At 44.4% G+C, this 13,215-nt stretch overlaps 1 protein-coding gene across 1 annotated transcript in view; it reads right to left on the reverse strand.

Moving 5' to 3' along the window:
* Nucleotides 1-7,558, reverse strand: part of PDXK (pyridoxal kinase) — a 45,147-nt gene extending 37,589 nt beyond the window's left edge. The window contains exon 1 of the mRNA XM_027448803.3: nt 7,335-7,558. Coding sequence (XP_027304604.1) covers nt 7,335-7,427 — 93 coding nt within the window. The 5' untranslated portion in view covers nt 7,428-7,558. The remainder of the gene's footprint in view (nt 1-7,334) is intronic.
* Between the last annotated feature and the right edge of the window lie 5,657 nt (nt 7,559-13,215).

The raw sequence follows: 13,215 nt of genomic DNA on the forward strand, positions 1-13,215 counted from the left end.
AGGCTGGACTGGAAAAGACTTCCCTCAGCCTGAACTTCTTCAGTAGTACTCATCACCCACAACAACTGCTGTAAAATACATGAAGTTACACAGATTTGGAATATATATATATTGACTAGATTTAGGCTAAACTGCTAAATGCATCACCATAAATTCTGGCATCTAATTCTGCAAAAATAGTATCAAATTTTGAGAATTTAGCCAACATTTGTTTCTGTTACAGCTCTTTTTTCTTTTTCTTCCCACTTTACAGAAGATGGGGAACAGAAATACCATGCGCAGGAGCTACAGACAAGCACCATAAGATTCGGGAAGAAAACTAAATCATTTAGTGTTAACACTAAATAAACTAACAATCAAAAGTAGAGCCCCTTTGAGGTGAGCACCAAGGCAAAGGAAATAGCTCTGTCATCTTTGCTTGAGATTTCCATATATCCTCTTCTGAGGAGTAAAATATTACTGGGCCCTAGAGTGGGGAAAAGGGGAGCAACCGTGATCTGACTGGAAAGTTTCCACTGGTCAGGAATATCACTTACTTCTGCTTTCAGGAACCACTGCACCTACAGATCAGAAGCTGCATCCCCAGCTTTTGTTCTGCCACAAGGCAGACTCTACCATTTTCAGCACACGCTCTAGCACTAGCTTAAGCCACCACATTCCTCTGGCACGAAGTGCTTTGCATTCCTAAGAAAGTGAAGTAAAACCACTATGGAAGGATTTCTGCTGCTAGTAATGGCAGCCCAATCCAGGGGACATGCTTAAAATTTGCATAGGATGTCAGAAGGTGAAGGGAGTTGTTTTTTAAATGAACCACATAAGAGCTTTTGGCACCACAGGTCTCTCTTCTGCTCTATTCACAGTTGTTCCAGATGTTAGGAGAACTGCAGCTCAGAGGTGTCACAGATGAATTAGCATCAATACATACAAGTCCAGGACAAAGGCTTGAAAAATATCACATAGTTCAGCACAGCCAAATTTCAGCTCTGTAATACTTTTTGCTATGACAAGTTACCCTGGTGCTGCCAAGCCACGAGATGATGAACTAGTCTGGCTTCTGCTGGGACGCATATTATCCATCAACATGGATCTTCTTGGCATGTTTCAAGCGTTACGCTCATCGACAGTTTTCTTTGGTTGCTTCATTTTTCTCTCCTCTGTGGAGTATTACATGGAGGCACATGCTCCCACAGACAGTAGTTTCAGAAGAACTGGCATGTTCTGTACCAGGGCTGCTGTCAGACTCCTCGCATTAACCTTGCTTCACCAACTCGAGCCAGCGCTTCACACAACACAAGCAACTGAAGTGGAACTTTCACTTACGTTTTTTCTGTCTGAAGAGTCTAAAAATACCTGCCTGGTTTGTGTTCAGTTGGCCATGGGTGATGCTGTGTCCTTCACCTGAAATGACTAAAGAGGCTCCTCAAGGAAAGGTGACCAGTGTTTTGGGATGCAAACAGAAAAGATGAAAACAAACAACATTTTACTGAAAGGCAGATTTTAGAAAAGTATCGGTAGCTTTGCATGTCTCCTGTTTTTCTCACGTATATCTTTTTACCATCTTCATATGTACAATTCAAGATTCGTTTTATACTTCAAATTATACTTTTATGTTTAATACACCTTAGTACATTTCAACTACTACAAATATAAAGTAAATGTGTATTTTTTTATAAAATAATATCAATGAAATCAACTTCAACTCGAAACTCAATTTTTGCAGAAATGTGACCAATATTGACAGTTATCTGTCCTTGTTTATACATGAAAAAACTTCTCAACTGTTTCATTCGGAGCAGAAAAAAGGCATAATATCTGCAAATATTCAAACAATCATAAAACCCAATCCTTAAGGATAGAATGCAATGCCATTTCCTAATAAGAAATGCCTTAACCAAGTAAACACTTGCTACTGATTCTCTGTGTGAGTACATGATATTCTCCATACAAGCCATGCAGATCCACCTCTAAGCAAGGTTTTCCAGTCCTTTTGTAAGATTTGCAGTTTTTTGGAGGCTCCATTTATTTTCCAAAGAAAGTGGGAAGACCAGGGGAAGGCAATTTTGCTTGCTGTGAAGTCAAATATTTGCATCTTCTTTCAGACACCAAATGGTCATCATCTTTCCATGCCTTCACCTTTCCTCTTTGCTATGTTGTGTTTGATCAAAAGATTACATTTATGTCAAAAAATCTATTAGCTCTTCACTGCAGCACATATCACAGTGTAAATATTATGTCAAATATCAGCACGTGCACCTCTACAGTTGCAATTTTCACAATGTACCATGAAAACATTAGTCAGTTACAAGTATTTACCGCAATTGATTATCATCTCCTTTTAAAAAGGTAAACCGGCCCTAAACACACACTGCAAAATAAATTTTAATGCCTCTTAAAATGTTTTTTTTTTTTCAGTTTTTCACCTGTAATATATAACTAACCAGTGTGAACATCCCTCAGCATTTCCGGATTGCCATGACAGACAACATGAACTACCATGTCCTCTACATAAACTCTCCAGCAGAATGGATGGTAAGAGATTAATGACTTCTATTACACAACCTACAATGCTTTTTTTTGTGTGTGTGTTACACACTGTATAGGTTGAGTAATTAATGACGCACATAAACATTTTACTTCCCATTAACTGAAACTAAAATCAGCACCATCAGCTGATGATGACGAACTGTTAACATTGAGATCACCTCATCATTTCATTTGATTATTCATTTGAACTCAGTGTACTCTTTTGTTTCTTTTTGCTTGTTTTAAACACTGTTCTTAACACACTTTTAAGGCCAGAAAGTACATTAATTTCACTTTCAGCTGTGGAACACTGAACAAGAAATATTTTGCTATCTCCCTGATGTGAGACATTAGAAGAAGAAGGGAACAATCCTTTATCAACCAAGTCAAATGATGTTGTCAGTGGGGAAGTTCAAATACTGCTGACAATACACAAAGATTTTATGCTTTCAAAACATGTAATTTCAGTTTCTAGAGATTCTCGGGGACAAAAAGCTTACTTCAGTGATTTGTAGGAGCAGTTATGGATACTACCTCAGTCTTCAAGCAGTGTTGTGAGCTGAAAGAGTGCTCCCCCCTTTTTTTTCTCTCAATGAGTTTTCCACTTTCTTGTCTTTTCTTCTGTCCTTCTGTCTTCCCCTGCCAGCTTGCCATGCTGGTCTAATGTCTATCCGCTACAAACTTCTCAGAAGTTCATCAAAGCTCTCACAGGACATCAGAGCTCCTTCCTATGGGGTGAGAGCCATCCTCTGTTCTTTATCTGAAAAGCAATGGCAAAGCTTTTTCCTAGAAATTCAGGCTTCCAGGTGGAACCACCTCATTAGGATCTTTTGGATTACAAGTCTTTTTCAGGGTCTCACCCTGACCATGGCCTTCACTGCATTTTTGCAACTATATGTACTGACATTGACATACCAAGAAAATGCTGTTTACACAGATATGAATAAGCCTTCCTAAGGGAAGTGTCCTTTTTTTTTAAGCAAACAAACGAATAAAAAAACTTCATATGACCCTTGATTACCTTACAGGAACATTGAGGCAAGGTAGCTTAATTTGAAGTATGAATATAAAGCCGCAAATCTTGTTTCAGATGTGTAATTTAGGACAATTTTTGGACATTACAAATACAAAGTATATTCTTTTATCTTTGGATTTACTTTTTGTTTAAGGGTTATTTTTTTCAGCCTTTGATCTGTAGCAAAAAAAGCGTGAGCCAGTAGGTACATTTCCCAGAATTATTCTGTAAAGATCTTTGATTCATCCTTCTTCTGACTCACAGAATTAATGCAAAAGGATTAGTTTTTGAATAACAGAACAAGCAGTCACCTCTTCATCTCTCTCTTTCTCCCTCCTTCTGCAGATACTTTTGACTACATTGTTTCAAAAAAAAAAAAAAAAAAAAAGATTATTTTTTTTTTTGCTAAGGCACCAGATAATCATTAGAGATAGGTTTATAACGGTTTTGGTCTCAGCACGTGAAAGCACATTATACCCATGGCTGAACAATGCAATTCAAGACTGCCCTTAAGTATCAAGGAAATTACCATCTGTGCTGGTCAAAGTTGTTCTTCCATCCTTTTTTACAATTTAAGGAACTAAAAATGCAGCCCTACTGTCTGTGGAAGAGAACCATTGAGAACTAGTCTGAGAAGAATGAGATTTGCCTGTCCTTATTAATACCTGCACAGACAATTATTCCCATTCTGCAGGGGAAAAAAAAAAAAAAAAAAAAAAAAACGAAGAAAAACACTGAAGAAATTTCAAAAGGCCTTCTTATTCTGTATTGGAGAAGCTGTTATGGTGGTATCCTACAGTTTGGAGAAGCCAATTTTGTCTTCCAGATCTAAATAATGTATGGCATTTATCCATGCTTTTAGCTCCATCTCCAAGGTACGAAAAGGAAGCCAAGAACTAAATACTCAAAATAGAGACAAACCCTCTTTCTCAAATTCTCCGAGTTAGAGCAGACAAAAATAAAACAAAACAAACAAACAAACAAAAAAAACACATAATCATGTTCCATTAGCACAAACACAAGGTAAGAAAAGAAAGCACAAACCCTTGGCTGTCGTTGTTACTCATGCACAAGCTAAACCCAACAGTCTCTGGCTTGCAGACAGGAGCACAACCTCATCCAGAGGCCACCAAATGCTAATGTCCAGCACTCAGGTGAAATCAATCAGCTGGGACTTTCTCTGGAGCCTTCCTCGTCCTTCCAAACCTCCTTCTGGAATTTCAGGGAGGCCCAACGGGCTGAATGCATGGATTGAAATACTCACAGTTCACCTCCTAGTATTTAACTACCTGGAAAATCCAAGCATGCATTTTCTCTAAGACCTAATAGTTAATCTAGAACCTCCAACGACATAAACAAATAATTGTATTCCATCCTAAAATGGTGTAAAGGGCTCTAGTATTTCTCACTCAGCTGTGTTATTTCCATTAACACAACTCTCTGTTTTGCTGTGTTTGCTGTACAGAAAGCATTTATTACATATTGGACAGAGCAAGCCCTTCCACGTCCTTACTTTTTAAATACTTTAGCTTTTAGTGTACTGGAAGCCTGATAAAGTATAAACAACTAGTTAAGAAAGGACACTAAAGAGTTCTCTGCTGTGCACATTGCTACACTGGATTTTTTTCAATGAATAACTTCAGACTTCCACCCAAGATCAAGACATTCAAACACAAGTGATCTTTTTGCCGAAGCCTGCAAACAGAGGGGGAAACCAACCTGTTTTCTATTTGGATGCTGCTGTCCAAATGCAGATTCCTGAACTGCTCTTGTCTGGATTTCAGCCTGTCAGACAACGCACACACACATCTACGTATGTTTTGCCTGGCAAGTTCAGTGCTGATGAGCTCCAAAGAAAGCCTCATTTAACCATCGCTGATTCAAAAGACCAAGGAAAACAAGAACAAGAAATAATATAACCATGAAGAAGATTTGCGCCCATCCTCAGAACTGGCATTAGGTCTCCTTGTTATATAAAAAGTTTAAGAGACTTAGGCTTATAATTCCTTTCCTTGGTTCAAAAAATAAAAAATAAAACCCACCACCATGAAAAACAAGAAAGCTTCATTTGGTGGCAGCTTGCAACTTCTCTCCAATACTGTTCCACCAATACCAGGGTTTAATTAACTTTCTAGCAAGCACAACTTCATCAAGGGTTGCCTACATACAAATTTCCAACTTCACTCATTTCCCAGCTATCTTCCTCCTCCATTCCAGCAATTTCTTGTTAGGCTATGCACTGAGGAACAATACACAGTCCAGGAGCTAAAGACACTTCACCAGACCCAACTTGCCAAGCCATACAGAGGCTCACATGCCAGAGAAAGTGTGGGTATCAGACCAGTAAAAGAGAACCAGAACGAAAACAAAGACAACTGGAATAAGGACTATTGCATGTTTTTGTCACCATAAAAATAGGTTGCAGAGCAGGGAGCATAATTTAGAGATCATTCCATTAGGAAAGGAGGGATAGCTGGCCTGCAGATCACAGCAGCCCTTCAGGCAGGGGTCTCCACATACACAGATTTCTCTACAACACGTGGACTTCACGTGTACATCACCCTTGACCATATACTAATTTTCAGGAGACAATTGGGTGCTGATGATAAGGGGTTGCGATGCGTAACGTGTTGCAGGCCTGGTCTCAAGCACACCATTTATCAGGGTATAACATCTCCTGTGTCTAGCCAAGTGAGATTACACCACTGTTGGTTAAGTACGTATGAGGACAACCAGTGTCACAACACACTCTGTTCTGGCAGTGAGATTCTTCGACAGCAAGCTTTGTGTACCCACGTTCGTGTCAAGGAACAAGGATCTCTTTATGATAAGGCTCCAGATTAGTTCCATATGATAGAGGCATTTCACAACAGACAACAGTGAGACACACAAAGGCTTGTCTCAAAGCACACCAACATTTCCCCACAGTCAGCTAGGCTTCAGCAAACAAGTCTATGATTTCTATGATGCCCTTGTATACGTGGTCTGATTTTTGGGTGGTCCCGTGAGAAGCCAGGAGTTGGGCTCGATGTCCCCTGTGGGTCCCATCCAACTCAGGATGCTCTGTGGTTCTGCAGCTCTGAAGCCAGCACATGACAGCCACAGAGGACAGGGTCCCCTTACACAACCTGGCCATGAAAGGAGGACTACAGAGGGGCTTTCCTTTCTCCTCCTTGCATATATCATTGGCCACCAAGCCCAGCTCCCCATCCCCAGCGTGGGACACCCTAAGGGGAGCTCTGTAAGCCACAAGCCCACAGCACAGAGCGGGTGGCAGGGCCACAGGCAATTCTGTGCTCCTGTCAATGACAGAATCACAGCATCACAGACTGGTTTGGGTCAGAAGGGACCTTAAAGACCACCTGGATCCACCCCCCTGCCATGGGCAGGGGCATCTCCCACCAGCCCAGGCTGCCCAAAGCCCCATCCAGCCTGGCCTTGAGCACCTCCAGGGATGGGGCACCCACAGCTTCTCTGGGCAGCCTGTGCCAGCGCCTCACCACCCTCACAGCCCCGAATGTCCTCCTGACACCTATCCTCAATCTGCCCCCTTCCAGTTTCAAGCCCTTAGGGGCCGCCAGGGCTCCCGCAGCTGCCTCCCGTTAGCGGCCAGCGAAGGAAGGACGGCGGGGGGGGGACACAGGATCCCGTCCGCCCCCCGACCTCCCCGTCCTCCCCCTGCACCTGCCCGCCCCATAGAGGAGGAGGAAGAGGAAAAGGAGGTGGAGGAGGAGGAGGAGGAGGAGGAGGAGGAAGAGGAAGGGGAGGAAGAGGAGGAGCGGCGGGGCTCGCTCACCTGCAGGGGGAAGGTGGCCGCCTTGTTGCCCACGTAGCCGCGGACGACGTGGCTCTGGATGGAGAGCACCCGGCACTCGCGCTCCGGCTCCATTACTGCTGCTGCTGCTGCTCCCACTGCTGTCACTGCTCTAACACTGCTCCCACTGCTCTCACTGCTGCGCCTCCCGCCCGCACCGGGCCGGGGGGGGCAGCGGCAGGAGCCGGAGGAGCCGGAGCAGGAGGCGGAGCGCGCCCGTCACGCGCTCGCCCTCCCTCCCCGTCCCCCTCCTCCTCTCCCTCAGCGGCCGCGCTATGGCGGAGGCGCGGCCGTCAGGCGATCGGCGCGGCCACCTAAGGGCCGCCTCCTGCAGCAGCGCTGGCAGCCGCCCGCCCCCTTTTCCCGTCACGCATGGTCGCCTGCTGTCGCCTCACGCTCTCCACACGCCGCCCGGGGTCGCCTCGACGCCCCCGGCGTGTTGTCCGTGCCCCCCCCGGGTCCGCCATTCCGCGCACCTGCCCCACGCTGTCCGCCATTTGGTGGCGACGCCCCGGCAGCGAGCTGTGAAGGCGAGGGCAGCACACGCGTCCCACCTGCCCTACAGCTCCTCAGGCACCCCAAAAGTGCTGTGAAACTACCGACACCACAGGCTGACCCCGTACTCAACGCACCCTCATGGTGTGCCAGCCCAAGCTGTAGGCGCGCTGACAGCCCACAGCGCTTGCAGTCAGTGTTTGAAGTGAAGGCGATCGTGTGTTATTGACACAAACAGACAAAAAATCTTTCAGAGTGCTGCCAAAGAGTAAAAGAAGATGTGTTGGCTGGCAAGTGCCACAATACATCAAAGCTCTGCGAAGATGGGGCTTGATAACGTGTTTGGGAACTTCATCTTCCTCTGGCCATTTGTCATTGCTGGCTGACACGCGTTCAGTCAAAGATCACAACAAGAAATCATGCCTGATGGCTCTTGTCCTTCTTAGCCGTAAAATGACTCTGGAAATGGCATGATTATTTGTCAGCAATATGAAATAATATTCTCCTCATCACAGGCAATTTGGTGGAAAATGAGGGAACATAGTGTTCTCCTTTGTCACTCCACTTGCTGAACTTAGAGCTTGTTCTAAGCTGGCCTCATGACTTAACAGTTTCTACTCTAGTTTGCAGTACCTTATTCAGTGTTTGGTGACAGGATATGAAAGCTCTGCAAAAAAAACCCTTCTTTTTTCCTCTTTGCACTGGCTACTCACACTTGGAGGAATAAACTGTCAGATGAATATTTGAGATATTGATCTTAAAGGGGTTGAATTTAGCACAAAGAAAGAGGAAGTGCATTCTTTCTAAAGCTTTAGTTAGTGTTACAGTGGAACTTAGATTCCAGCAGAGTTAAGGCTGAGGCTTACATTTCCATCATCTATAAATTTAGTATTTTCTAATTTCAGAAATTAGCGCATCTCCTTGGAGTATAAGCTCAGAACACTGATTCAAGTTGGGAGTGATCTGTGCCATGTATGCTCAAGATACAGCAGTCTGGGAAGATGTAACAAAACAGGATTTCACGTGAGGAGGTTGTCCCAGGAGGATGCAGATCTGTGTGGCTGGTTAAGGGCATGTGATCTTACTGAGCTTCTGTTCACCCATCTCTATTTTCCACCTCCAGGCTCCTTGCTTGCCTTCCTCCACTCAGTCACACCCCATATCCCTCGTTCTGCAGTGTCCCAAGCCTTAATTATTCTTCTCTCACCATCTTAGTATTCCTAGAGCCAACACTGCTTTCCAGGTCTGTTAACCTCTTTCATATTTTCTTCTTTTTTTTTGGGTGGATAGTCTTTCTTCTATTTTTTCGTTGACTTATTTTGGCCTCCCCAATAACTCTGCCATCTCTCACCAGCAGCATTACCATGCCTTCTTTCTTTCTGTGTTTCCCAAGTCCATGTCCTTGGCTATCTAGTCTCTGATTCCACTTTTAACCTACCATCATTTTTTCTTGTCTTCCTGTCCTGCTTCAAACTCTTTGTCCCATTCCCACTCGTACTCTCACTACCCACACTTTCCCCTTACGCATGCCTCTCTTCGTGATGCACGTTCGGAGAACACAGCCTGCTTTGCAATACATGCCTGAACCTTTACACACTGCCATCAGTTAACATGAAACCTACTTGTTCATTCAGCAACTTGTTCATTCAGCCCGAAGTGTAAACACTGTTTTTTCATTTCGTAGCAATTGCTGCCTGTGTCCTACGCTTTTCAAATGAGTGGCTATTGCTTCATATATTTGGAACAGGCAGCATATGTGCCTTTGTTTTGCTGTTGTTAAAGCCTCCACAAGCACAACACAACAAATGCTGAAATGCTCTTATCCTGTGTTTTTCCATAGCTCTTGGATCACTGAAGAGTAACCTATCTTCTGCCTTCCTCTAGCTTGGAGGGCAATTGTTGGAATATAGATATTGTCCATTTTTTTCGGCTTTTCCTCCTTTCCCCAGCAATAGGGCATAATACTCTGCTCTGACTGCAAGCATACGATATATACAGACCGGCATACATTCCTTTGGGGCATGACTGAAATCTTGTGGGTTCTGCTGTATTGTCAGGGGAAACTGGGCCTCTGTAAAAACAGTTGTACGCTGACACTACTGGTTTGGCTCTGTACTTTTTGTGCCTGCCACGACTCTATCTTTCCCTTCGTGACAGTGATATACCGCTCAAAGATGCCAGAAGTGTTCTGGCACTTACAGCTGTTGGTTCTAAAAACTGCCCAAGCACGTCTGACATTCTCACTGGAGCACGTTCCTCCCCCAAGAAGGAAAGCACGCCCCGTGCGTTCAGTAAGTCTTTAGGTTTTGTACAGCGGCTACTCCTGCAGCTACTCAGCCACGTAGTCAAAGCAAGGAATATGCTCGGGGAAGCCTCACGTAGCAGAGAACAGCTGATACTAGACGCTTGTGTACATGAGTGAAGCAATGCTGAGGCCCTTGGTAGGAAGGCAGTGAGCATGCAAAGAGAGAGCTTTCTGCCTTCCTCTGCAGCTGCTGGCAGTGAAAGGGTATTTGTTAGAGGGGAGCACACACTGTTTCTACAAGCAAATGGAGAAACCCGTTCTGTGCAGGATTACTGCATTCTTAATATTCTGAAAGACTCCTAACAGTCTTTATGCTTACCCCAGAGGAATATCTGAAGCCTCCCCTTATACTCTAAGCTGCACGTGTATATGTAATGAATTAAGCAGTGGAACTTACGTGCACCACCGTACAACTTAGCAAGGGAGAGACTCAAGAGTGAGTATCAAGCACCCGGTTTTTCAAAATATGGAGGAACCTCTATGCCTATTCGCTAAAATAAGTTATCACAAGCAGGACACAAATCTGTTCTCCTTGTCCAGAAAACAGTTCATTCCCCTGTGAGCACACAATTTCTGAGCAGTAGTTTTTCTGCAGATTTTGCCCTACCTAGCCTAAGGAGGAGGCCCCTTCCTCAGGAAAATGAGTACATGTCACAGGTAGGCTTCAGATCCATAGTCATTGTGCATTCTGCCACGTTATCCTCAAACCTGTTCTGTTTGGGAAAAAAAAAAACAACTCCCAGGTACTCCTCCAAATCTGGGGGTGAATAGGACTATTCAAAGAACAAATAAACATTCAGTATGTGACAGGGGGCTTCACGAGAAGAAAAAGAAAAAAGTCTATGTTAGATCACATCTAGGCAAATAGAGAAGCAATCCTAGGCTACTATAGTTGCTGCTGTGGTACTGCTGGGATGGCACCTTCTCCAGCTCCTGACTTTGTCACTGGATTTTGCATGGCGTTTTTTGCATAGAGGTTTATTATTTCTTATTGTCGTTTGTTTGTGTTTCTTTATTTGCTTTAGGGTAACTCAACCCCTCAAACCAGTTCTCCTCGGTCAGAGCAGAATAGTGTCCAAAAACAATGAATTTTGAGTTAGATGACGATCATCATTTGATCAAGAGAGGATAGTCCAGAAGACAACAGCTTTTCAGCAAATGGCAATGTTCCACAAATGTTCCTTGTTCTTTCCATAGTCTCTTTCTACAACTCTCCTCTTTCTCACATCTCCCCGCTTGTCTGCTTTGCCTATCAATGCATGAAAAGCAAAACACCTTGTGGCAGACCTAGAGCAATACACATGAAAATTGGCCAGCCAAGAGTGAAAGAAGATACACATCTTTACCTACCCTCGTGGGCAGGCAGGACAAACACCTTTGTGGGCCATTTGTTGCACAGACTGCTGCCCTCTGATATTTGTCTTGCTGTCCTCTGGAATTTCAGCTGTCAGCGCATGAAGAAATTGGGAGACTACAGTGAATAACCAGTTTAACGTGAGTCAACAGTATCAGCATTGCAGTGAAGGTAATCACCTTTTGGACTGCGCAAACAAAAATACAGTCCACAAAACACATGAAGTAATCCTTGCAGCATATTCAGCATGGGTAGGGTCTCTGGTGGAGTGCTGTCAGTTTTTATGTCCATATCGACTGCACCAGTGATGAGCACACAAAGAATAGCACTCACAGTGCTCATTTCACCAGAATTGGGGGAAACGGTCCTGAGAGTGGGCAGTTAATGATGAAAGGAGTACCTGCAATTCTGTCCTCCAGATCCAGTCATGGAAACTACTCTCTTACTGCCTTTGCAATTTTGCAGAATGAGGACCTAAATAATCCCTCCCACACCCCAGAATAGTCTCGCCTTGTAGCAATTGAAAAAAAAAAAAAAAAAGTAATTTTTTATATTAGGAGAGGACAGTATCAGAAGAGCAAGAATGGACTATCGATCCTCGTACACCTCTGATTCAACTGTTTTTTCTCACAAACTTGCAGAAACTCCCTATATCCTGAGCATTTTCCCAAAATATCTTCCCAATGGGGCCTGAGGGAGGAGATCATGAAATGTACCGGCCTCCAGCTGTCAGGCCCAGTCTGTCAATCCTGACATGAGCTGTTTTATGGACAGGAATGGGATAACACACAAGGGGCTGGGTGTCGAGATGAGAGATGGGCCAGCAGTAACAATGTTCTCCTTAAGATGCTTAAACACAAGGTGAACACTGTTCAGCACTGCGTAGTATGGGACTCTTGATCCTCACCACGAGGATAATATTCTTGTTATAAACTAAGCAAGCCCACTTGGCTGTAATATTTCCTGCAGCAAACCTGAGCCCTGCTCTGGCAAGCAGCAAGGTGGGAGACACAAGCAGCTACGGTGCAGTACAGCGGCAATAATAGCACTAGAGAAATGCATACGCTGTTTTCCTTTTGCTTTCCTTTCCTTTTTAAGGCACATGGGGAAAAAAAAGGGGAAGGAAAAGGTGCTGCTTCATTGCATTGAATGGTTTGATTTCACAGAGATTCCGGTATCTGGTTTTTAACATTTGACCTTGAAGATTGCTCGGTGCAGATTTCGGATGGGAGCTGCCCCATTACATGTGTTTTGTAACGCCTGCTAACAGCTGGAGCAGAACAAGGCCTTTCCTGCGTGCAGGAAGAAACCTCGCAGTCACGAACTGCCTCTCTCAGCAGCTTGTCCCGTGTGTGTGTGTGTGCGTGTGTCTCCTGCGTCAGATGCTGTCGTCGTGCAGCCGTGAGTCACTTGTTCAGACCCCACTGCTCCGGGAGAGCAGCTTGGCATCGCCCTGCTGCTTATTCCCCTCCGCGGGGGAATGTGCACAGGGAGCAGTGGGAAGTCAGGCCACCGCTGCGCTCCCAGCAGAACAGATTTGCATTCGAGTTCAAGCTGCGGGGAGTACATGGTGTGTTGACTAATGCTGCCTCTGTTTCTAGTCCTGTTACCTGGGTAATGGCAATTTCACTTTGTTCTTTTCCTTCCAGCGGTTACAAAGAGACTTTCTACTTTAAATTAACCTTTAAAAGCCTGAAGGGAATTCAGTA

Source organism: Anas platyrhynchos, chromosome 1 (genome assembly GCF_047663525.1).
Source record: "Anas platyrhynchos isolate ZD024472 breed Pekin duck chromosome 1, IASCAAS_PekinDuck_T2T, whole genome shotgun sequence".
NCBI lineage: Eukaryota > Metazoa > Chordata > Aves > Anseriformes > Anatidae > Anas > Anas platyrhynchos.